The 25469-nt window shown below is 41.4% G+C and overlaps 1 protein-coding gene across 2 annotated transcripts; it reads right to left on the bottom strand.

Moving 5' to 3' along the window:
- Positions 1-693: 693 nt before the first annotated feature.
- On the bottom strand, positions 694-24692 carry DHRS7C (dehydrogenase/reductase 7C). 2 transcript variants are annotated; one of them, XM_083804828.1, is made up of 7 exons: positions 24539-24692; positions 23920-24075; positions 14832-14944; positions 12725-12935; positions 7669-7761; positions 1407-1562; positions 694-961 (listed from the first exon to the last, which is right to left on the bottom strand). In XM_083804828.1, the coding sequence occupies exons 2-7, from the start codon at positions 24071-24073 to the stop codon at positions 753-755; spliced, it is 936 nt and encodes a 311-aa protein (XP_083660954.1). In that variant the 5' UTR covers positions 24074-24075; positions 24539-24692; the 3' UTR covers positions 694-752. The 2 variants fall into 2 exon arrangements, with proteins under 2 accessions (XP_083660954.1, XP_083660955.1); XM_083804829.1 differs by lacking the exon at positions 24539-24692 and having other exon boundaries at positions 23920-24165.
- Positions 24693-25469: the final 777 nt, after the last annotated feature.

Genomic DNA, 25469 nt, shown 5'->3' with positions numbered 1-25469 from the left:
CCCCTTTTCTCCTCTGTCTCCCACATCTCCCTCATTCCCCAACCTTTTGTTCCTGTAAGGCCCCATCAGTCCTAGCACTGGCAGACTATTCTGATAAGTTGTTGCAGGTTCCCCAGGTTTTGCTCTGCCAGTTTAGATTGGGAATCACTTCTTAAAACAGTGATGAAGACGTTTTCCTCGCACTGGTGCAATGTATCTTCTCATATTCACTAAATCCAGAAGAGTGGAATTTCCATGGATGAATGGGTGACAATGGCAGGGAATCATTTAGTGAGACTCACTTACTCATGTGAGTGCCTTTAAGGGTGGCGAGGCACTGGAACAGCTTTCCCAGAGACTCTGTGGATGCCCCATCTCTGGAAGTGTTTAAAGCCAGGTTAGATGGGACTTTGAGCACCCTGGTCTAGTGGAAGATGTATCCACCCGTGGCAGGCCGTTGAAATTTGATGACCTTTATGGTCCCTTCCAGCACAAACCATTCCATGATTCTATGATTCTATGATTCTATGATTCTTCATTGGCCCTTGTTGAAGCTGTGCTGGCAGTCTCAGAGCACCTCCTTGTCCTGCATGTGCTTTAACATTGCCTCCAGAATCATTAAGTGACCCATTAAGTGAATCATTAAGTGAAACATTGACTGGTTTATGGAAGCAGTCTCTTGCTCTACTCCACCCATAATAGTAACAGAACGTATTGACATTTGAAACATAAATTTTATTCAGGTCATAAGCAGGGACAAGAGATGAACAAAATCAAATGTCCTCTTCTGTCTTCATCTTTTCCCTAATCCCTGAGGCAACAATGGCAAAGAACAGCTCAGGGAAGAAGGTGCGAATGTAAACTGCTGCTCTGGGGATAGGGTTGGCCATAAGTACCTCCTGCTTCTTACTATTCACTGTGCGCAAGACTTCTTCTGCCACCTCCACTGGATGCACACCATATTCCACCTTTCTGAAAAAGACTGTAAGATAAAACAAAGAGGAATGACAGGCAGGCACACCTGAGGCAATGGTGGTGAAAGGATATACAGTTGGTGCATCAGTTAAGTTACTTAAGTTCCTATACACTTTCAATTTCTTCTCTTCCCCTCTTTCATATTTCCTGACCATACACTCTAAGATCTTCCGTAAGGGAATGAACAACTTGAGTGCAACTGAAGTGTTCCTTGGGATCATGCCCACCTCTACCTGTATGCACTGCTGTATTTCTTTTCTCACATGATGTTGTCCCTTTACGTGTTCCTCCTTTTTTTCACCATGCTCCTCTTCTCCAATCTCTCTTTTCTTTTGCTCCTCTAACCTGTATATCTTTTCTGTTATTTCCATTCTATTCCTTGTGCTCCCTTCTTCTTCCTGGGAAAAGCTTCCATACTGCCATATGGGCCTCTTTCAAAATCTGTTCCTTACGTTTCCAAATTGATGCCTCCCAATTGCCAGATACTGGTTGATGATGGTATGAATAGATGAATGTTGGATTCACAGTGCTGACAGAAATATCAAATTCTTCCATTTCAGCTCTAAGACAATCAAAAAAGCCTACAGCAGCATGTTTAGAAGCAGCATCTAAAAGAAAGAAAAGAAATATAAGGGTGTTTGGATGTATTGATATGAATATATGATAGTGTTCCATAAAGCATCGATGTTTAGAAAACTGATCAGGGAATGATTAGCCAAAAGACATAAGAGTGGTGAATGATTTCAGCCAGTGAAATTTTCATATGACATGTTGAAAACAAACAAAAGCAAATTATTTGTATAGGACAAATACGTCCAGTATATGTATGAGTCTCCCTATGCATATGAAAGAGTATGTGTCTGGTTCTCCCAGTTAGAAACATTAAGTTCTTGGTTCAAGAATAATACCTCTATCATCTCTACAGTTTGAAACCGTCTTTGGTAGACAGACAGCTGAAACAGATGAGTCTCCACATCATATGATGCTGCTGTTTGTGACACATCAATAAAATACAGTGAGATACATAATCGTTCCTGGAATGCAGGTCTACTAGTGTTTCGCAAACAAATTAGGCCTTGGCTCTCCAGCAGGAATGACAGAGGTTTTTATTATCAAAGTTAATTTTAAAGTAAATGATTGCCATGGATTTTTTTCTCAGTTGCTGTTGGCCCCTTTTTATTGACAATGGTATTAAGTAAGGGTAATAGTCTATGAATCCTGACCAAAAACTACAACTTTGTGCTAAGAGCTGCAAAGCACTCATTCATCCTGTTTTTGACTTGGTTTGTGCTGGAAATCCATCTGTCCAGAATACAATCTAAAAAATGTCATGTGAGCTTCAGGAATGGCATGAAACTCCCTTCATTTGTTTTGAAATTCTACTTCTGTCAGTTCCATTTCATGCAAAATAGATATAGGTAGAGACATTGTAAAAAGTTTCTCTTTTAGATACTCATGATTTTATACATCTAGAGCATATCCTGAAACAATTGGCTGTTTCCTAGATGGAAACCATTTCACATGTTCCATCAATGTGTTGTTTCTTTTCTGAGCCGTTTTTGCAGTTCTTATACTTACTACTACACTACTTTTGTAATTGGTATATCAGGAAGACACTACCAAGCCTCGTAAAAACAGAAGACTACCACCCATTAGTATTCATGTACGAATGTAGAACAAAGCTGCAACAAGGAAACTCTGAAATATCAAAAGGGATTTAATGTCCCTTAGAAGGATGTTGAAGGGATCAAGTGTGCAGTTGGTGTTCTCTTTCCTCCCAGTTGGAGAACAGGATTGAGGAAGAAGGATTGAATGGATCAGGTGAATGACTGGCTGCATGTTTGGTGCCAAGCTCAAGGTTTTCGGTTCTATGATATGAGGCACACTTTCGAGAGATGCGCATGTTGACACTGGATAGGGTTCACCTAACCAGGGGGTGCAAGAGTGTTCTGGGCAGCAAGCTGGCTGGACTTATTAACAGTTTTAAACCAAATTCAGCAGGGGAAGGGAATGTACTTCTGAGTGACAGAGAAGAACCTGGGAACACTGATACTTAAGGAAGCAGCAGGAAAATATCTGTGAATTGCCCCAGGGGAATTAGGAAGCGTTCCTCTGAAAAGGTGATGCAATTGATAGCCCAGCTGAAGTGCCTCTACACCAATGCATGCAGCACAGGAAAGAGAGAAGAGGGGTTGGAAACCACGGTGTAATTTGAAAACTATGATCTAAGTGCTATCAAGGAAACATGATGGGACAAATCACACAACTGGAACAGACCAATTGAGTGTTACAAGCCTTTCAGAAGAGACAGGCAGGGAAGGAGGGACGGGATGTTGCTCTCTATGTTAGGGAATGGATTGATTGCAAAGAGATGCCTCTGACAAACAGCTATGGACAGGTTGAGAGCTTGTGGGTTAAAACTAAGGGCCAAACACCTTGTGGTTGGGGTCTACTACAGGCCACCTGATCAAGAGGAGCCTGTTGATGAGGCCATCTTGCTTCAGCTACAAGAAGTGTCATGCTCACAGGCTTTCATCACAATGGGGGATTTCAACCTCCCGGATGCCTGCTGGGAAAGCTACATAGTAGGTTGTAAGCAATCCAGGAGACTCTTGGATTCAAGGGTAACTTCCTGGTCAAGGTATCAGACAATCCAATCAGAGGAGCAACGTTACTGGGCCTGGTGCCCACCAATGCAGATGAACTCATTAAAGAGGTTAAGATTGAGTCAGTCTGGGCTACAGTGACCACACCCTGGTTGAGTGGTGCTCCATGATCTTGCTGGGCACAGAGGTGAGACTGACCGGCCTGTAATTCCCCGCGTCTTCCTTTTTACACTTTTAAAAAATGTGGGTTATGTTTCCCCTATTCTAGTCAGTGGGAACTCCACTGGACTGACACGACTTCTCGAATTTGATGGATTGTAGCTTAGCAGCTACATCCACCAGTTCCCTCTGGACCCGTGGATGCATCTCATCAGGTCCCATGGACTTGTGCACCTTTAGGTTCCTTAGCTGGTCTCAAACCTCATCTTCTCCTACAGTGGGCAGTTCAGCATTCTTCCAGTCCCTGACTTTGCCTTCTGGGCCCTGGGCTATGTGGCTGGAGCTCCTGTTGGTGAAGACTGAGGCAAAAAGGTCATGGAGTACCTCAGCCTTCTCCATATCCTGGGTGACCAGATCTCCCGTTTCCTTCCGGAGACGGCCCACAATTTCTCTAGCCTTCCTTTTATCGCTGACATACCTATAGAAGCCTTTCTTCTTGCCCTTGATGTCTCTGGCCAAATTTAATTCTAAAAGGGCTTTGGCTTTCCTAACCTGATCCCTGGCTGCCCAGGCAATATCTCTGGATCCCTCCCAGGATATCTCTCCTTGCTTCCACCCTCTGTAGGCCTCCTTTTTCTGCTTGAGTTTGGCCAGGAGCTCCATGTTCATCCATTGACCTAGAGGGCGAAAGCTCCTTCTCATCTCTCCTGCCTGTCATAGAACCATAGAACCATAGAATCGTAGTATGACTTGTGTTGGAAGGGACCTTAAAGATCATCTAATTCCAATCCCTCTTTGTTGGGATGCATCTCTCCTGAGTTTGGAGAAGGTGGTCCTTGAATATTAACCAGACTTTTTGGGCTCCTCTTCCCTCCAGGACTTTGTGCCATGGTACTATATTGGGTTAATGTGGCAAGGTTTTTTTTTTTTTTTTTTTTTTGTGGGTGGGGTGGGGTTGGTGGTCTGTAGGAATGGCCTCTGTGAGAAGAGTTAGATAAGAGTCAGTTTTAGCCGGCTCCAAAGGGACCCACTGCTGGCCAGAGCCAAGCCAATAAGCAATGTTGGTTGTGCGGCTGTGAGAGAAAATTTAAGAAAAGTTAAAAACCTGCTGCAGAACAGCAGCTGGGAGAGTGAGGAGTGAGGAACAGCTCTGCAGACACCAAGGTCCGTGAAGAAGGAGGGGGGGGAGGAGGTGCTCCAGGCATCAGAGTAGAAGTTCCCCTGCAGGCTGTGGAGAGGATCATGGTGGAGCAGGCTGTCGCCCTGCAGCCCATGGTGTACCACGGTGGAGAAGATTTCCATGTTGCAGACCATGGAGGAGACCATAGTGGAGCAGGTGTATCTGGCCTGAAGGAGGCTGTAGCCTATGGAGAGCCCCTGCAGGAGCAGGCCCTGGGCGGGAGCTGCAGCCCATGGAGAGGAGACCATGCATGAGCAGGGGATCTGGGGGGAGCTGCCGCTCATGGGGGACCCATGTTGAAGCAGTTCTTGAAGAGCTGCTGCCTGTGGGAAGCCCAGGCAGGATCAGTTTGGGAAGGATGGCATCCCATGGGAGAGACCACATGCTGGAGCAGGGGAATAGAGTGACTATGAAGGAGTGGTGGAGATGAAACGTCATGGACTGACCCCAGCCCCCACTCCCTGTTCCCCTGCATTGCTTGGCAGGAGGATGTAGAAGAGTGTGGATGGGGGAAAGGTGGTTTTAAGTTTTTTTTTTTTTTTCCAGTTTCTCACTGCTCTAGCTTGTTAGTAATAGGTATCACATTAATCTCCCAGTCCTGAGTCTGTTTTCCGTGTGACGATAATTGTTGAGTAATCTCCCTGTCCTTATCTCAACCCTTGAGCTCTTTTCATCATATTTTCTCCCCCTTTCCCTTTGAGGAGGGGGAGTGAGAAAGCAGTTGTGGTGGAGGTCAGCTGCTCAGCCAAGTAAAACCACCACACTAACATCAGGAATCACGGAATCATAGAATAATTTGAGTTCTACCTTCTTCTAGTTCAAAACCAGTATCTCTTTGTGCTATCACTACACTCCCTGATAATGACTCTTTCCTCATCTTTCCTGTAGGTCCCCTTTAAACACTGGAACGCCGCTGACACATCTGTGTCCTTCTTGTGCCGTGGATCCTAGAGCTGAACACAGTACTCCAGATGGGGTCTTAGGAGAGCAGAGAAGAGAAGAATCACCTCCCTTGACCTGCTGGCCACACTTCTTTTGGTGCAGCCCAGGACACAGTTGACTTTCCAGGCTGCAATTGCACATTGCCAACTCATGCCGAGCTTCTCATCCACCAGCACCCCCAGGTCCTTTTTCTCATGTGCTGCTTTCAATTAATTCCCTACCCAGCCTGTATTTGTGCTTAGGATTGCCCCAACCCAAGTGCAGGACCCTTGTACTTGGGCTTGATCCTGCTGGATGGCATCCTCCAGCACCACACAGTCTGTTGTCATTGGCAAACTTTCTGAGGGTGCACTCAGTAATTCTGTGATCATAATTCCTTTGAGATGGAGGCACCAGAATTGCCCGCAATGTTCAATATGTGGGCGCTGTATAGATTTATACAAAGGCATTATGACAGGATTTTTTTTTTCTCTATTCTTTTTCTTACTGTTTCTGTCATTGTATTTTGCTTTCATGAATCCTAGCATGTGTCACAATCCCAAGGTCTTGTGGGACTTCTGTTTCAGTCTATCACCTGCTCTGACCTCATGTCTCAGTGAAAACTGTCTATTTACATCTATCTTATATTTTCTATCTTTGTATTTTATGAATGATAAGACTTTTCATCATAATTCAAGACAGCTTAGTTTCATTAAGACCTTTGAGTAAAACACCTTCCTGAAAATTTTATGGAAAGCCAAACAGAATACAATAAATACATCTCCTTTTAATCTCCTGTAGAGAACTCCAGTAAGTGCATGAGTCATGAGCTCTCTATACAAAGCAGTAGTTAATCTCCACCATTACGTTATATTTATACAGTTACTTTCTTCTTTACTGGTTTCTACTAAAATACCCAGTGCAGATATGTACTAGGTTTGGCTAGGATGGAGTTAACTCTCCCCACAGCAGACCATGTGGTGCTGTGCTTTGCACTTGCAGCTACAACGGTATTGATACTGCACCAACGTTTTGGCAACTGCTGAGCAAAGCTGGCACAGCATAAAGACTGTGTCTCCAACCCCCAACCTCACACCTAAAGACCAGTAAGCTGGGGGTGGGCAAGAAGTGGAGAAGGGACATTGCCAGGACAGCAGACCTAAACTGGTGAAAAGGTTATTCCACACTGTATGGCATCATGCTCAGCATAAAAGCTGAGGAAGGAGAAGAGGAAGGGAGGGACTCTCATTATGAAAGTGTTGGTTTTCTGAACAACCACTATATATATTGAGGCCCTGATTCCTAAAATGTGGCTGAACATCACTTGCTGATAGGAAGTACAGAAAAATTGTTTTCTCCTTTTCCTTCCATGTGGCCTTTGATTTTTTATTTTTTCCTTTCCTTTCATTTTTTTCCCTTCCCTCTCCTTTAAGTGAACTGTTTCTCATTTCAATCCATGAGCCTTTTTCAATCACATTTTCTCCCCCTATTCTTTTCAGGAGGGGAGTGAGAGAGTTGTGTGGTGGAACTTAGCCGCCTATCAGTGTGAAGCCACCACAAGATATTAGAACTACAGGTTCATTGTCCCCTGAATCCCTCCCAAGAACTTAAAAAACCTTGCTGTCACATTTGATACCTTCCTATCCTCAGGCATCTTAGGCAGAAATTAAGCTTCACAGTACTTTAACTGTTTCTTCTTGAGTTCCACTTCTTATTCTTACTGAATAAGGCTGCAAATTAACATTTTTAATAACTAAATATTCATGGAATATTCACAATTTATACATTAGAATTAATATTTTATAAATGTATATTTTTAAATTTATGTTATATGAATGTATAACTTACAAGCTGCACGAAATGGGATTCCTATTTTTCCTTGGATACTATTAATTAGAACAATTTGGCCAGTTCTTCTTGAGATCATATTGGGAAGAATGGCTGAAAAAATAAATAGAAAGAAAAAGGCAAGAAAGTAAAACAGCTCAATATATTTAGTGAAAAAAAAAGTGACAGCTGCATTAAGGATAGCAACATTTTAACGAATTATAGAATCATAGAACATCCTGAGTTGGAATGGCCCACAAGGATCCAACTCCTGACTCCACAGAGGGTCACCCAAAAATCAAACCAAAAAAATCAAATTTCTGAGTGTGTTGTCCAAATGCTTCTTAAACTCTGACAGTCTTGGTGCTGTGACCACTTCCTTGGGGAGCCTCTTTTGGTGTCTGACCACCTTCTCATTGAAGAACTTTTTTCCTAATACCCAGCCTGAACCTCCCCTGATGCAGTTTCATGCTGTTCCCTTGGGTCCTATCACTGGTCACAAGAGAGAAGAGATTGGTGCCTTCCCTCCACTCCTCCTTGTGAGGAAGCTGTGGGCCGCAGTGAGATCTCCCCTAAATTTCCTCTTCTCCAGGATGAGTGAACCAAATGACTTCAGCTGCTTCTCATACCTCTTTCCCTCTAGACCCTTCACCATTTTGTAGCCCCCTTTTGGATGCTCTCTGATAGTTTTATGTCCTTATATGGTGGTGCCCCAAACTGTATGCAGCTGGTGAGGTAAGGTCTCACCAGTGCAGAGTAGAACAGGACAATCACTTCCCTCGACCAGCTAGCAATGCTGGGTATGACGCATGGGTGGGTATGATGCATGATGAATATGATTGGCCTTTTTGGTTGTCAGGGCACACAGCTGACACAAATTTAATTTGCTGTTGACCAGAACTCCCAGATCCCTTTCCAGAGCGCTGCTCTCCATCTTCTTTTCCCCAAATCTGTATATATATCCAGGGTTACCCTGTTCCATGTGCAGAATCTGACACTTAGTCTTGTTGATCTTCATGCAGTTGGTTATTGTCCAGACCTCTAACTTGTCAAGAACTCTTGGCAAGGCCCCTCTGTCTTCAAGTGAGTCGGTACTCCTCCTCATTTAATATCATCAGCAAACTTAGTATACTTTTGAGTCCTGCATGTTATGAATTTATGAAATGAATTTATGAATATATTAAAGAGAACTGGGCCCAAAATGGAGCTCTGGGGAAGCTCACTAGTGATTGGCTACCAGCCTGATGTAACCCTATTTACTATAACCCTTTGAGCCTGACCCATCAGTCAATTTTTCATTCGTCATATTATGTATTTGTCTAGCCATATGCTGGACATTTTGTCCAGAGGGATACTGTGAGAAACAGTACTGAAAGCCTTGCTGAAATCCCGAAAGCTTATGTCAAGTAGCTTCTCATGTTCAACTAGGTGAGTAACCTTGTCATAAAAGGAAAATAAGTTTGTAGCAGACCAATGTTATCTCTGATCCTCCTTTTGATATTAATGTATTTAATAAAGCCCTTTTTATTGTCCCCCACAGCAATGTCCAGCTTCAACTCTAATTGAGCTTTGGCTACATGAATTTTCTCCCTACAGTGGTGAACAACATCTCTGTAGTCCGCTCATGTTGCCCAAGCTCACTTCCATAGTCTTAGCCATACACTTCCTTTTACACCTAAGCTCTAGAAGAAGATCCCTGCTAAGTCAAACTGGCCTTTTGCCCTATCTGCTTGACTTAACAACATTTTGGAATTGCATGTTCCTGTGCTCTTAAGAGGTTGTATTTAAAAAGCGATCAGCACTGATGGGCCTCAACACCTTCAAAAGCTGTTTCCCAACGATCCTCACCAACTAGTTCCCTGAGCAGCCTTAAATCTGCTCTCCCAATATCCAGGGATGAGGTTTTGGTGGCAGTTTTCCTCTGTTACCAAAGATCCCTTCCTGCCTGTTGGTGAGAGGGAAGGGGATCCTTCATTTCTTGTGTTGTGGCTGGCTGACAATTGTGTCTCAGGGATGGTAGTGTATGATTCCAACAGTCATTTCCTTCTCTGACTCCCTGGTATTCCTCTGCCTGCTTACCTCCTCATAAAGTTCTATCACCACACTGAGCAGTTCTTCTATCTGGGCACAACTCCCACAGGTGTATTCACTGCTGTTGTCAGATACTGACAGAAAACTTGGACACACCCTGCAGCCTGAGACCTGGATGGCTGTGCATGTTGCCTTGGGAGCTCCGTCTGGATAGCTGTGTTGGTTACTATGGCTACAGAGGTCACAGAGGACATAGCTTTCTGCTAGTTGGATACTATGACTGAAGCTCTTTGCCAGCAGGTTACAACTGCCATTGAAAGTGGCAGAGTGACAGCACCCGCCCTGTATGCTTTCATGTGGAAATTGCCATGCAAACTACTGTGCCACACCCTGGGTGACACAACACGCCCTGTTTGCCTGTCCTTTTCTCGGTGATCCAGGTCACTGGCAATTACTAGGGCTGCCTTTTGTGGGAGTAGGGATGGCTGCCATTACTGCTGGCCCCCTCCCACATCTCATCAGCCACTCTTGCAAGAGCTGCCTGCATCTGTGCTCCCCTGTGGTTTTCCTGGCTCAGGAAACACATTGCAAACTTCTGTCCCTTGCTCTGCTGTGAAACAGACCTGCACCAGAACTGATTGCCTCAGTGAGTGATAAAGTTTTGAATGTAGGTTTGAATGAAGGTTTTCTCCATACTGCAATCACAAATATCACAAAATCTGGTAGCTGGAAATTGAAGATAGTCCTTGAAAGCATCCAGAAGAGGGCAACAAACCTGGTAAAAAGACTAGAAGATGTCTTATAAGGAGAGGCAGAGGACACTTGTTTTGTTTGCTCTGTAGAAAAGTCCAAGAGCTGACCTCTTTACTTTCTACAAGTTCCTGAGGAGAACAAGTGGAGGTGGAGGTGCTGGTCTCCTCCCTGATAACTGATGACAGGATGTGCAGGAATATCACAAAGCTGTGCCACAGCAGGTTCAGAGTAGGTATAAGGAAAAAATTCTTTACTGTGAAGGTGGTCAAGAATAATTTTGTTTTAATATTGTGGAACTGAAGCTACTGAGTTACTGTAAATGCTGTGGTACTAAGACAAGGAAGAAGGGCAAAGAGTTTGAAACCTTGTGGAATTTTAGACTTCCCAAGAAAAATCAGACTTCTCTGGAATGATAAACAACTCAAAAAAGGCAAAAATGCTTTAAATAACTTTTGACTGATCTTATTCGGGAGCAGTGAGGGCCAGCTGTCCTATATAGAAAGACAAAGTGGGAGCCAAAACCGACCCCAGGGTAGACTGTCATTGACAGAAAACAGTCCCATAGGACTGTGGTGGCCAGAGCTGGGTGCTCATAACACAGTCCATTGGCAGTCCCAGGCAAGATAAGCCATGAACTAGGTCTAAGGCTCATCCAGAAGGCAGACCACAGACAGGTATGTGTACAACAAATCCCAAGTAAGCACTGAAGGCCCAGGCCTCAGCTGAAATGAATATTCTGGGCTTATAGGCAGAGGGTGAGAGGAGGGCTTCAGGTGAGGTTTCTCAGGGCCATTAGAACTTATTGCTGTCAACAGGATTCCGTCTTGGCTTAAATTTTTGAGTTAAAGCTTCAACATATTTCATTATATGAGATTAAAAAATGGCTGGAGACAGAATCTCAGAGATTTTTTAATTCATAAGGAAGAGCTTTAATGGACAGAAAATACATTTTTCAATTGTTCTGGATTTAGCAAAATGAAAACCAAATCAAAACAAAAATTGAAGAAGAAATAGAAGGCAGTTTCAGCTCATTCCTAGTGCAAATCAGCATACAGGCTGGAAAAAAGCAGAAAAATACTCTTGGAAAGATTGAAAGCTGGTATCCTACTAAGCAGACAGTGGTCATGTAGTGTCTAAAATTCCTATTAGAAAGTCCACCTGAAATAACAGGGTGACTGAATGAGTTTTGTTAAAATAGTTAATGTAGTGGCTATGTTTGTGTATAAAAAGAGAGGAAAGGAAAATGTGTTGTCACATCATGAGTTAGAGAAGCAAGACAGATGCAGCTGAGATGAAGGTAAAGACAGGTACTGAAGAGCTGATGTACATTTTTCTATTGAACCTATTCCACATCTGATTCAAAAACAGAATACCTAAGGAAACAAGAATGGAATATGGAGTGGAATGGAATGGAATATGGAGTGGAATGGAATGGAATGGAATGGAATGGAATGGAATGGAATGGAATGGAATGGAATGGAATGGAATGGAATGGAATACCTAGGGAAACAAACAGAGCAGGAAGCCAATTGTTTCTTTAGTGTTTTCCCAAGTGCTGAGATCTCAGCAATACACTGAACAAGATTATTGAAATGATTTTTTGAAGGTCTTGGGACTACAAAGGATAGGAGTAAAAGATAAGGAAAAAAAAAAGAAAAAAAAAAGGAAATGGACAAAGACATAATGGAAATGGACAAAGACATAATAACAAAGCTTTGTAGCTCTTCAGAGTGCCATGATGACATGTTAATATTTTAAGGACTTAATTCTGCACTTTTCAGGATCAAGCACTTGCTCAGTTCTAAGCATTTCAATACCTCCCCTGAAACAACAGAGAAGTTAAATACTGAAGTTATTTGTGTCTGGGCATAATTTGTTGAGGTCTGCTCCATTCACTGGGTGTCTTCTAGACTGAACTTGGAGTCTACATGCAGATTTAGGTACATTAATGTTTTTTATTTGTCAGCCTATCTGTATCCTTGCAAGCACTTTGAAAATAGTTGTCTTTGTAACAAAGGTAGCAAGCACATAACTAAAAGAATCACCATAAACAAAACATAATAAGTAGACATTAATATATACATATATATGTGTGTGTGACTTTCAAATGCCTGCTTATTTAGCACTCGGACAACATCTATTTCCAAGCTCAGGCAGTCTGATTTTGATCTCATCACCTCAATTTCAGTCCACTGATTTTCACAGATTTGTTCTGGATTATAGCGAAGCCAGTGACTTGGATCTCAAGCTTTAAGTAGTAACAGGAAAATTGTAAAAAAAAAAATTAAAATACCTTTGGTTAATGTTACAGGTCCAAAATAGTTGGCATCCATTATCTTTTTATCAAGTTCCAAAGAAATGCTCTGCACTGCTCCTTTTACCTTCATACTTGCATTGTTGATCAGTACATCCACACAGCCATAGCAATCCAGGATTTCCCTAGCTACATCTTGAATGCAGTCTATGTCTGAGATATCCAGAAGAATGAGCTTTGGTGTATAAGTCTAACAAAGAAAAGAATTATTTCAAGGATTCCTGTTATATAAAAATGTATTTCTATTTGCTTAAAAAGAAATTCTTAATAATTTACCACTATATCCAAAGAAAGTGCTTTTACCACTCTCATAAAAACCTTGATTTTTTTTCTTATTAACCCATTCTAGAAAGAGTGTAGCTCAGGAGTAAGTATTCATGTACTCTGATATTCAGATGTAGGTGCATAAAGTAGAACATCATGGGAAGGATAGGTTGGATTGATTCTATCCCACTGAGTTTTGTCTCTCTGTTTTGTAATCAGTGAAGGCACATAGGTACCCACTAGGGTGACTCCTAACACTTCTGTTGTGGTTTAACCCGGCTGGCAGCTAAACACCACACAGCCGTTCGCTCACCCTCCCCCCTCCCTCTCTGGGATGGGGGGAGAGAAACGGGAAAGTGAAGCCTGTGAGTTGAGATAAAGACGGTTTATTAAGACAGGAAAATAATAATAACAATAATAATAATAATAGTGATAATGGTAATAGTATTAACAATAATAATGTGTAAGAAAACAAGTGATGCACAATGCAATTGCTCACCACCCGCTGACCGATGCCCAGCCTATTCCCGAGCAGCCGGCCCCCCCACCCCGGCCAGCCACCCCTATATATTGTTTAGCATGACGTCAGATGGTATGGAATACCCCTTTGGCCAGTTTGGGTCAGCTGTCCTGGGTCTGTCCCCTCCCAGCTCCTGCTGCACCCCCAGCCTGCTCGCTGGCAGGACAGAGCAAGAAGCCGAAAAGTCCTTGGCCTGGTGTAAACACTGCTCTGCAACAATTAAAACATCAGCATGTTATCAGCGCTCTTCTCATCCTAATCCAAAACATAGCAGCCTACCAGCTACTATGAGCTACTTAACTCTGTCCTAACTGGAACCAGGACAACTTCAAATGATGATCTTTTCATAAGCAGCCCTCTGGAGAAATTTGCTGACCACAGAATCAATCTAGGATATAGTGCTTTGAAAGATGATTTACATTTACATGAAGGGATTGAATTTACAGGGGGAATGTAGACAGTAGGAATGGTTTGTTTAACTATACGATATCCAAACTGATACACTTGTATGATTGCTTGCAAAGATGACTTTTATGTAGCAAACAAGTGAAACTCACTGCAGAAAAAGGGCAAAATGCAAGTATCTCTTGGTCTGGTGACCAGGGACTATAGAATGTTTGATGTCTTCAGGAACACCTATGCCCAGGAATGAGTTAGGCATCTGTTGATCATGGAAGGAAAGCTTTTCCATGAACATCAATAAACACCTTCCAAAGAACTACCTTTGGCAGCATGGGCAGACTTTACAGGTCTCGCATGTCTACTTACATGGTGACCCAGTGGTAATGAGAAAAAGGAACTCTTAGTGTGCTCCCATAGCTTGCTAGCTGGGAATTCTCCCAGAGTAGTGGAGATTAAATTCAACCTTTAGACCCATCTCCCCTTTCTTGAGCACTCTTACTATGTGAAAAACTGTGGATGGTTTGTGCAATTAAATGAAGAATTTTGGATCTCTTACATTTGAATGAGGCAGATCCCTCTACCTAGCATTTCTAGTTGTCTGGTTTGGGGCAGGTCTTTGTTCAAAATGCAGGGCCGTTCATTAGCAATTATCTTGATTTGGGAGAGCATGATTTCTGACTTATTTTTGGCATCATGCTCTGAAGATCTTCAGAGGTGTTTAGTTCTGTTTCTCTCTCTGGAATCTGTTGGGTGTATTACGTGGACAATCAAAATCTTTATTAACAGTGATGCAAGCTTCATGTATACCTCATTTTAGTGTATTTAAAAGCACTTTATGTACCCGAAGAAGGTGTTTACCTCAACTTCTCAATTTTCAAAGCACAGTGAGGAAGCACTTACCATGCTGGGGTCTGCCACACTAATTAAAGCATCATACAAGGCTTCCAACTTCTCCCACGTCCTGCCACACAACACAAGCCTTGCTCCTCCTGCGTGAAACACCCGAGAACATTCTAGGGGAGAAATACATTCAGAAAAAATAACAATAATAGCAATTTGATAATGCTCATTTTAGTTGAAATGGGGTCCTGTTTTTGCTAGTGATGCTGAATCATTTCTTTAAAATTCATGAATTTTGAGAGAATAAAAATATATATGAGAAAAAAAGAAAGTGCCAAATGGCAACAATGTATATGATTAATAAATTAAATGTAAGGAATATTTTTACTATGTTAAATTTATCACAATTAATGATATGACACATTGGTACTTTTTAATCATGGCATGTAATCAAAATAACAATGCGACAGTTAATGGATGAAGGGTCTAAGTTAGAAGAAAAATGTTTTAATTGTCTTTCTTCTTTAACTCTCTCCATCTAGAAACACACTTACTATAAAGAAAAATACATAAAAAATACATTTTTTAGAGTACAAACTCTTTTGTAAAACTTCATGTTGCCCACAGCAATATAAAGAAGATACCAACTAATCCCAGAATATAGCAAAGCTACTTCTGTATGCTATCTTCATGAAACTCATAGTTCCACGAAACATATCCACAACTTTGAGATAGAGTTATTATGCAGAGAAACTCACCAGCCACTGTCCCACAGATGAGATGAAACATCAGTTGGAGAGAGACCTTTCTTACACAGACCCTTCCTTTCATATGTGATCCATCCTATGACCTTCCCAGGAGCCAGTGGAGGTTATGGAGACCATCCTGAGCTACCTCTGGTTAACACAGACTCCCTCAAGCCTTCCTAAGAAGGCCACTGAGAAGTTTCTGGGTATGCTGGACTGGAACTGTTTTTTCTCCATACAGTCAGATATTCTGGATTAGGGATCCACCACTGTTCAAGTGAGATATAATTGTACTTTTCTTAAAGTGAGGATACAGAAGAACAGGCAGTCAGTATTATTATTTCTGCCACCTTGGCACTGGCTACAACACTGCAGCCAAGTCATTACTTTATGTCTTCATGGAGCTATGTGATTAACTCAATCCAGATTATGAAATACCACGCTGAAGCATTTTGACAGTTTCTGCCTCATCTGTTTTCTTCTCTAGGTGGTGGAGGAAGAATTATATTCCTCACTGCCCTGCCAGTTGCATGAGAGAAAAAACATTGACCACAGATATCTCATAGGCATCTTGTAGGGATACTATCTTGTAGGGAGCTACCTTGTTACTATAATGTCTTGTAGTTAGCTGTCTCAAAGCAATTAGGAAGCGTTCCTCTGAAAAGGTGATGCAATTGATAGCCCAGCTGAAGTGCCTCTACACCAATGCATGCAGCACAGGAAAGAGAGAAGAGGGGTTGGAAACCACGGTGTAATTTGAAAACTATGATCTAAGTGCTATCAAGGAAACATGATGGGACAAATCACACAACTGGAACAGACCAATTGAGTGTTACAAGCCTTTCAGAAGAGACAGGCAGGGAAGGAGGGACGGGATGTTGCTCTCTATGTTAGGGAATGGATTGATTGCAAAGAGATGCCTCTGACAAACAGCTATGGACAGGTTGAGAGCTTGTGGGTTAAAACTAAGGGCCAAACACCTTGTGGTTGGGGTCTACTACAGGCCACCTGATCAAGAGGAGCCTGTTGATGAGGCCATCTTGCTTCAGCTACAAGAAGTGTCATGCTCACAGGCTTTCATCACAATGGGGGATTTCAACCTCCCGGATGCCTGCTGGGAAAGCTACATAGTAGGTTGTAAGCAATCCAGGAGACTCTTGGATTCAAGGGTAACTTCCTGGTCAAGGTATCAGACAATCCAATCAGAGGAGCAACGTTACTGGGCCTGGTGCCCACCAATGCAGATGAACTCATTAAAGAGGTTAAGATTGAGTCAGTCTGGGCTACAGTGACCACACCCTGGTTGAGTGGTGCTCCATGATCTTGCTGGGCACAGAGGTGAGACTGACCGGCCTGTAATTCCCCGCGTCTTCCTTTTTACACTTTTAAAAAACGTGGGTTATGTTTCCCCTATTCTAGTCAGTGGGAACTCCACTGGACTGACACGACTTCTCGAATTTGATGGATTGTAGCTTAGCAGCTACATCCACCAGTTCCCTCTGGACCCGTGGATGCATCTCATCAGGTCCCATGGACTTGTGCACCTTTAGGTTCCTTAGCTGGTCTCAAACCTCATCTTCTCCTACAGTGGGCAGTTCAGCATTCTTCCAGTCCCTGACTTTGCCTTCTGGGCCCTGGGCCATGTGGCTGGAGCTCCTGTTGGTGAAGACTGAGGCAAAAAGGTCATGGTTGAGTTTGTGATCTCAAGGAATATGGACGTGGCAAAGAGCAAAGTCAGGACCCTGAACTTCCAAAGAGTGACCTTTCAGGTATCTAAAGAACTAGTGGATGAGACACTGTTGGAACAGAGGAACTGACTAGAGCTGTCAGCTCTTTAAGGACATTTGTCTGAGAGAGCGATAGCTCTCCATCCCTGTGTGTAACACATCAGGCAGGAAAGGGAGGAAGGAGTGGCTGAGCAAGGACCTGCTAGTCAAATTGAGGTGGAAGAAGGAAATACGCTGGCAATAGAAGCAGGGACATGTTGCCTGGGAAGAGTACAAGGGATGCCGTCTGCATGTGCAAGGATGGGACCAGGAAAGCCAAGGCATGGATGGATCTGAGCTTGGCAAGAGATGCAAAGAAAAAAGATTCTATATGTAGGTCAGAAAAGAAAGGCCAAGGAGAGTGTACTTCCTCTGATAAACGAGAAGGTAGAACTGGTAACAACAGACATAGAGAAGGCTGTGGTACTCAACAACTTTGCCTCAGTGTTCACTGTCAGTCAGACTTCCCACCACTCTCATGTCCCTGTACCTCCAGGCAGGGGCTGAGGGAGCAAAGTCCCCTCCCACTGTAAGCAAAGAGCAAGTACGAGACCACCTGATGAAAGAGAACAGGTACAAACCTATTGGGCCTGAGGACATGCATCCCAGCGTTCTGAGGGAACTGGCTGCTGTAGTTGATAAGCCACTCTCCGTCATATCTGAAAAGTCATGGAAGTCAGGTTAAGTCTCTGGTGACTAGAACAAGAGAAACATCACTCCCATTTCTAAAAAGGGCAGAAAGGAGGACCTGAGGAACTACAGACCAGAAGAGTAGGTTTCCTGGAGAATCTGTGAATGGCCCATCCCCAAAATGTTTCAGCATGCAGCATGGGAAAGAATGTTTAATGTTTATCCTGGGCAAGATGCTATCAGTATCCATGCTTGAGCAGTTCTGTTGGCACAGTTGACCTCCAGGTGTCCCTGTCAACCTAAACTGTTATCTGATTCTGTGAAACTTTCAAGTGTGCTATGATTCTTCGAGATGCCCAAACTCAGCTGGAGCACTCTAAATTGTGCCTCTGTAAACAAAAGTACTGAAATATAGCCAACCAGAGAAAATTCATGTTAATATTATCTTAAAATAAGCACTAAAATTTTAAAAATCTTAAAAATATTGAGAGAAAGAGAAAGAAGAGGTTTCCCAGAGAAGCTGTGAATGGCCCATTCCCAAAATATTAAAGGGCAGTTTGGATGGGGCTTTGTGCAACTTGGTGTAGTGAAAGGTGTCCCTGCCTATGCCAGGGGGCAGGTTGGAATTAGATGATCTTTAAGGCCCCTTCCAGTCCAAACCAGTCTAAGATTCTATGATTCTTCTAGCCTCTGCAATGGCTTATTCTAAAAAATGCTACAGTAATTTACAAATAAATAATATACTTATCTTCCCACACAAGCATTTGTTTAGGGGCCCACTACAGTCTTTTTTTATTTTTATTTTTATTTTTATTTTTATTTTTATTTTTATTTTTATTTTTATTTTTATTTTTATTTTTATTTTTATTTTTATTTTTATTTTTATTTTTATTTTTATTTTTATTTTTATTTTTATTTTTATTTTTATTTTTATTTATTTTTATTTTTAAGAAGGCAGGTATACATATAAAATAATGTAATTCTCCTCCCTTCCCCACAAACAAACTAACAAACAAACAGCATACCATTTCTAGTGCACATATGTGCTTTTCCAGACTGTTCAAGTAATGGTAAATGACATTTCAAAGTCAGTAACAGAAACCACCAAACCCAGAAACTAACAAAAAAATCCCAAGGTGATAATAATCTTATAAATGGAAATAAAGGTAATAAAGTTATAAGAGCTAATAAATGATAAGCGGTAATAATCTAACATCTGCTGGCCCAGTTAAGAGAAGTCTGTCCAGGTCTTCTGCCACAGCTTCCAAATAAGCTGTGGGTGAGGAACACTGACATCAAGAGAAGAGAAGGCTCTGGGGAGACCTCATTGCAGCCTTCCAGTACTTGAAGGGAGCGCATAAACAGGAGGGGGAATGCCTGTTTACATGTGTTGGTAGTGATAGGACAAGGGGGAATGGTTTTAAACTAAGACAGGGGAGATTTAGGTTAGAAATTAGGAGAAAATTTTTCACTCAGAGGGTGGTGAGGCACTGGAACAGGTTGCCCAGAGAGGTTGTGGATGCCCCATCCCTGGAGGCATTCAAGGCCAGGCTGGATGTGGCTCTGGGCAGCCTGCTCTAGTGGTTGAGAACCCTGCCCAGAGCAGGGGGGTTAAAACTACATGATCTTTAAGGTCCTTTTCAACCCAGGCCATTCTGTGATCAAGAAGTCACAGAAGTAAACCCACTGGCTTAGAAAGAGAACAACAGACCCTGCTGCACATTGAAAAGCCAAGTTCAACATCAAGTGATTTCATCAAGTTTTTTCCTGTTTCCCTTTATATACAGCACACAGGGTTGTTTCACATGTAACCTACCAGTCTTGCTCACAGATAAAATCAGAGCTAGTCTGGGGAATTTCAATCTCTTGCTCCTCCTCAACTATCATAAAGATAATAGTCAAGTGAAGAATTATCCTCATGGCACATCCATTTCCTCCTGAAGACTCAGTTTTCAAGTTTGTCCCTTAAAGTCAGGCACAGCCACTCTAACAGTTACCTACCCAGGCATACCCCCATGCTCACAACTGCACAGGGACATCTCTAGCCAGGGAGGGACCTTAAGTAACACAGTTTCCATCCCTTTTTCTTTTTCAAGAAGTCCAGGCACATTCAGTAGTATTAGCTGAGCATGCTGCATTTTGTTCAGTATTGTTCTTGTTGAGCCTCCTAGGCATGCGTCTTCTCACATCCAATTGATTCTCAGTACATACACAAACCTCTTTAAAAATAAAGCCACAGTATTTATGAACTGCGTCCTATGTATCTGTACATATAATCTCAGTCCATAAACACGTCTTAGTTTTGGCTGAGATAGGGTTAATTTTCTTCCTAGCAGCTGGTATGGTGCTATGGTTTGGGTTTAGGTTGAAAATAACATTTAGAACACACTGATGTTTTAGTTGTTGCTGAACAGTGCTTACACCAAATCAAGGACTCTTCTGCTTCTCCTGCTGCTTTGCTAGTGAGTAGGCTGGACGTGCATGAGAAGCTTAGAGGGGACACAGCCAGGACCCAAACTGGCCAAAAGGGTATCTCTTGCCACATGACATCATGCTGAACAATAGAACTGGAGGGGGTTGGCTGCATGGACTGCCATTAATTGGGGAATGTCTGGGATTTGGTTGGGTGGCGGTGACCAATTGCATTGTGCACCACTTGAGTTTTTTAATTCTTCTTTTTTCCTTTTCCTTTTCCTGTTCCTGTTCCTTTTCCTGTTCCTGTTCCTTTTCCTGTTCCTTTTCCTGTTCCCGTTCCTTTTCCCGTTCCTTTTCCTTTTCCTTTTCCTTTTCCTTTTCCTTTTCCTTTTCCTTTTCCTTTTCCTTTTCCTTTTCCTTTTCCTTTTCCTTTTCCTTTTCCTTTTCCTTTTCCTTTTCCTTTTCTCTTTTTCTTTTTCTTTTTCTTTTTCCTTTTCTTTTTCTTTTTCTTTTTCTTTTTCTTTTACTTGTCCTTGTCCTTGTCCTTGTCCTTGTCCTTGTCCTTGTCCTTTTCCTTTTCCTTTTCCTTGTCCTTTTCCTTTTCCTTTTCCTTTTCCTTTTCCTTTTCCTTTTCCTTTTCTTTTTTTCTTTTTCTTTTTCTTTTTCTTTTTCTTTTTCTTTTTCTTTTTCTTTTTCTTTTTCTTTTTCTTTTTCTTTTTCTTTTTCTTTTTCTTTTTCTTTTTCTTTTTCTTTTTCTTTTTCTTTTTCTTTTTCTTTTTCTTTTTCTTTTTCTTTTTCTTTTTCTTTTTCTTTTTCTTTTTCTTTTTCTTTTTCTTTTTCCTTTTTCTTTTTCCTTTTCTTTTTCTTTTTCTTTTTCTTTTTCTTTTTCTTTTTCTTTTTCTTTTTCTTTTTCTTTTTCTTTTTCTTTTTCTTTTTCTTTTTCTTTTTCTTTTTCTTTTTCTTTTTCTTTTTCTTTTTCTTTTTCTTTTTCTTTTTCTTTTTCTTTTTCTTTTTCTTTTTCTTTTTCTTTTTCTTTTCCCTTTAAACTGCCTTTATCTTGCATTTTTACCTTTTTTTGATTCTTTCCCCCATCCCACTGGGGGAAAGGAGTGAGTGAACAGCTGTGTGGTGTTTAGATGTGTGCCAAGTTGAACCACAGCAAAGCATAACAATTTGTATAGACTGCTAGAATTGTAAATGTTCAATGGTATTTAGGCATAAATGAAGTAGAAGAGACGAAAGACATCATAAGTGGGTTCTCATTTGAGAAAAATATCTAGTAAAATAAATCAGTTTTCAGTTATTTATTACAAAACACAACTTTCTTCCTTTCGCAACAGTTGTATCTTTCTGCAGAAATGAAGCAGAACCTGCTGATTTCAGTATTAGCCAAATTTTATTCGAAGATGTGGAATACCACAGTTTAAAGCAAATTCATTCACTCTGAGTAGAAACAGGTGAGAACACCATTCCTTTCCTACCATTTAGAAGGTTAGTAAGCAGTGTTAAACTGAACTTGAGCCCCTCACCTTCTTTATTACCTAGTAATTTAATTTAAATATCCACATATATCATTTCTGTTGCAGATTTCACAGAATCACAGAATCATCTAGGTTGGAAGAGACCTCCAAGATCACCCAGTCCAACCTCTGACCTAACACTAACAAGTCCTCCACTAAACCATATCACTAAGGGCTACATCTAAATGTCTTTTAAAGACCTCCAGGGATGGTGACTCAACCACTTCCCTGGGCAGCCCATTCCAAAGCCTAACAACCCTTTCAGTAAAGAATTTCTTCCTAATATCCAACCTAAACCTCCTCTGGCACAACTTTAGCCCATTCCCCCTTGTCCTGTCACCAGGCACATGGGAGAATAGACCAGTCCCCACCTCGCTACAGCCTCCTTTAAGGTACCTGTAGAGTGCGATAAGGTCGCCCCTGAACCTCCTCTTCTCCAGGCTGAACAACCCCAGCTCCCTCAGCCCCTCCTCATCAGACTTGTTCTCCAGACCTTTCACCAGCTTCGTTGCCCTTCTCTGGATTTGCTTGAGCACCTTGATGTCCTTCTTGTAGTGAGGGGCTCAAAACTGAACACAGTACTCGAGGTGCAGCCTCACCAGAGCCGAGTACAGGGGGACAATCACTTCCCTAGTCCTGCTGGCCACACTGTTTCTTATACAAGCCAGGATGCTGTTGGCCTTCTTGGCCACCTGAGCACACTGCTGGCTCATATTCAGCCAATTTTTTGTGTGACCAGGAAGTTTCTGCATCCTTTTTCTGCTAATAGTAATTGTATCTGCTTTGGAAGATTTAACCGTTATTAAATGAAAAAAAAAAAAAAAAGACCAAACCCCCCAAAATACCTATGGTTTCCTTTTGATCTCTGAAAGTGAGGCTGCCAGTTTATGATAAAACTAGCAGACAATTGGAAACAGTTCATATATTACACTGCCAAGGAACCATCCAGCCTCTGCCTCACACCTTTCACCCAGAGACTCATATGCTGGCCATAAGTCTAAATTGTGCCTCTCTAAACAAAAATACTTAAATATAACCAACCAGATAAAATGTATGCTAATATTATCTTTAACTGAAACTGTAGTTTTCAGGAAAGGGGAAAGGCTAGGTGGTATGTTGAGGTCCAACTTTATCTCATGCCTTGTCTCAACAGGCCCTGATGAACACCACTCCTTATTAGCATAGTTTATATTTCTGTCACAGGTCACTGTTCTGCTTGCCTAAGAATAATTATGCAGGAGCATGCCTTTCCAACAACTCTTCCCTGCTTGGGAATGTAAGTTCTCTGGCATACTTAGAAAAGGCCAAAATGTAACCCCAAGCTATGTTTGACTTAGGACGTACTTGCATCTACTGCCCTTCAAGTAAAGTCTGCAGCAGAACTGTGCATAAGCAATGTATGACCCAGTGCTTTTAATCTCATAGGACTATGTAAGAAGGAAATACAGACCAGGAAGAAACAGTAAGTGACTGCTCACTTGGTCAACCCATTTATATAAACATATATTATGACATACCCTTTTCTTCCTTTCAGTGAACCCACCATTCACACATAGTCAGACATCCCAGTTGGAGGTACTGAAGAATATCAAGCGAAGAGGAGTAACATAGGTTATAGAGGGGTAAAGTGATATGAATAGGGAGAGAGGGCTGAGCACTTCCGTATACAAGTGGAAGGGAGCAGGTAGTCTAGAAGCTTTTAAGGGCTGAAAAGGAACATGTAACAGAGTAATATGACACCTGTTTATACTGATCGCTGCTACCCTGCAGTGGCAACCTATGACATAAGACCTCAGAGAAGCAACATGCTAAAAATAGCACTCAGTGTGCTTATAAAACCTTTTATTCTATTGAATTAAATAAACATAAAGCTCTGCAGTTCCTAAAAGTCCAACAGCAGTTCTTGTGGCTGAGACTAAAAATGTACATTTAAAAATGATAGGCTTTATTTATAATCATATTTCCTAACTTCTGCAGCCAGCTCAAGGTAATGAATGCACATGAAATCTTGTAGAAGAGGATCTCTGCCCATTTGTGTTCTCTGACACTGAGAAGAACAGAGACAACTCACCATTGCCTAGTCGAGAGATGGCATCTGTGATCACCACCACCTTGTTTTGTACTGCTGACCGGGACAGTAGCCATATGACTGACTGGTAAATATAAATAATTCCACTGATCCCTAGAATAACCAATGGTAGGGCAAGTACAGCAAGAATACCCATATCTGTGGAAAACAAGAGTACATATGAAAGTAACAGTAATTATAATGTGCATTCATTATTTTTCAAATTATTCTTCTCTACAAAAGCAATTATTTTTATGTATAGAATAGCCAGAAATCACAACATGCTAAAGGCTTGAAGCAGTAGGAAGCTTGTTTTCCAATCAGCAGTTTCTTATTAAGCTATTTTAATAAGTTCTTTTTTATTATTATTCGTTTTACTCATTGCATTTTCTAAACAAATATAGTTTTCTTTTATTCAAAATGACTCTCTGTTGGCAAAAACATAACAAAATTTTAGTACAAATATTGCCCTTAGGCAAAACATAGTATAAAATATAACACTAAGCTTTTAATTATGTTTCTATTGTGGGAAAACAAATAAAAAGCTTTTTATCCTAATTTCGGGTAAAATACATAATATAAATGTTTTCTGTTTTAAAAGATATAGAAAAAAATCACTTACTATGGCAGGTAGAATCCTGGTATGGATAAAGTTTTCTTTTGAACAAAATTTTGTATTACAAGCTTAATTAAAGTCCTTCAGCATTTTTATAGAAGATCGCATATGTTGAGGCTGCTTGCCCTCTATGAGAATGGCTATGTATAGGCTACAGCTGTGACAGACGGTCTTCAAAAGTAAATATAGCATCTACAGTGTGATTCACATGCCTGACCTATTAGCTAATAGGCTGGACAGTCATGTAAAAGTTTTTAGTACAATATCAGTTCAACTGTACAATGAAGCATTTATCTTTCTGTCTTCCCGTGGGTTGCAGTTGTTCATAGGAGTTGTACACAGGAAACTGAGCCTATCTCAGTCTCTTGTCACTGGCCTTCAACTAACTTTTCAACTAACTTTATACGGAAAAACATTTGTATAAACTCCATGATAACAATATGCCAAAAAAAAAAAAAAAATGAAAAAAAAAAGTGCCATGAAGAATTTGTGATTTGAAGTAATCACTGTTCCGCAATATGTATGTGCTGGGAAAAGGTCTCTGAGCAAGCTGGCTTTGGGAGTTAGTGCATAACACTAAGCTAAGAGCTGCTGCCAGACAGCAGGGTGCTGAAAGTACTGTAATTCCAAGTGGCACAGTCTGCTTTCCAACCTTGCTATTTGCAAGGCAGTTGCATCTCTTTTTCCGGCAATTTCAGGGCCATATCAATTAAGTAGGTGATTTCCTGCAGAGGGGCAGTATTTAATCTGACAGTCTCAGTTCCAGGTTTATCTTTGGGATTCTACAGGAAAAAATGATTTACAGTAAATCATTCCTTTTTTGGTTTTTCAAAACTTTTTATCACAGTCTTACGAATGTAAATTTTGACAAGCAGATTCAGTACTCCTGTTTGTGCTGTGTAATTGGTACTTTAAATCCTATAGTCCAATCCTCACC

The sequence above is a fragment of the Anser anser genome (assembly GCF_964211835.1).
Source record: "Anser anser genome assembly, chromosome: 19".
Classification (NCBI taxonomy): Eukaryota; Metazoa; Chordata; class Aves; order Anseriformes; family Anatidae; genus Anser; species Anser anser.
The sequence above is the reverse complement of the archived record's forward strand: the minus strand, read 5'-3'. Positions and strand labels throughout refer to the sequence as shown.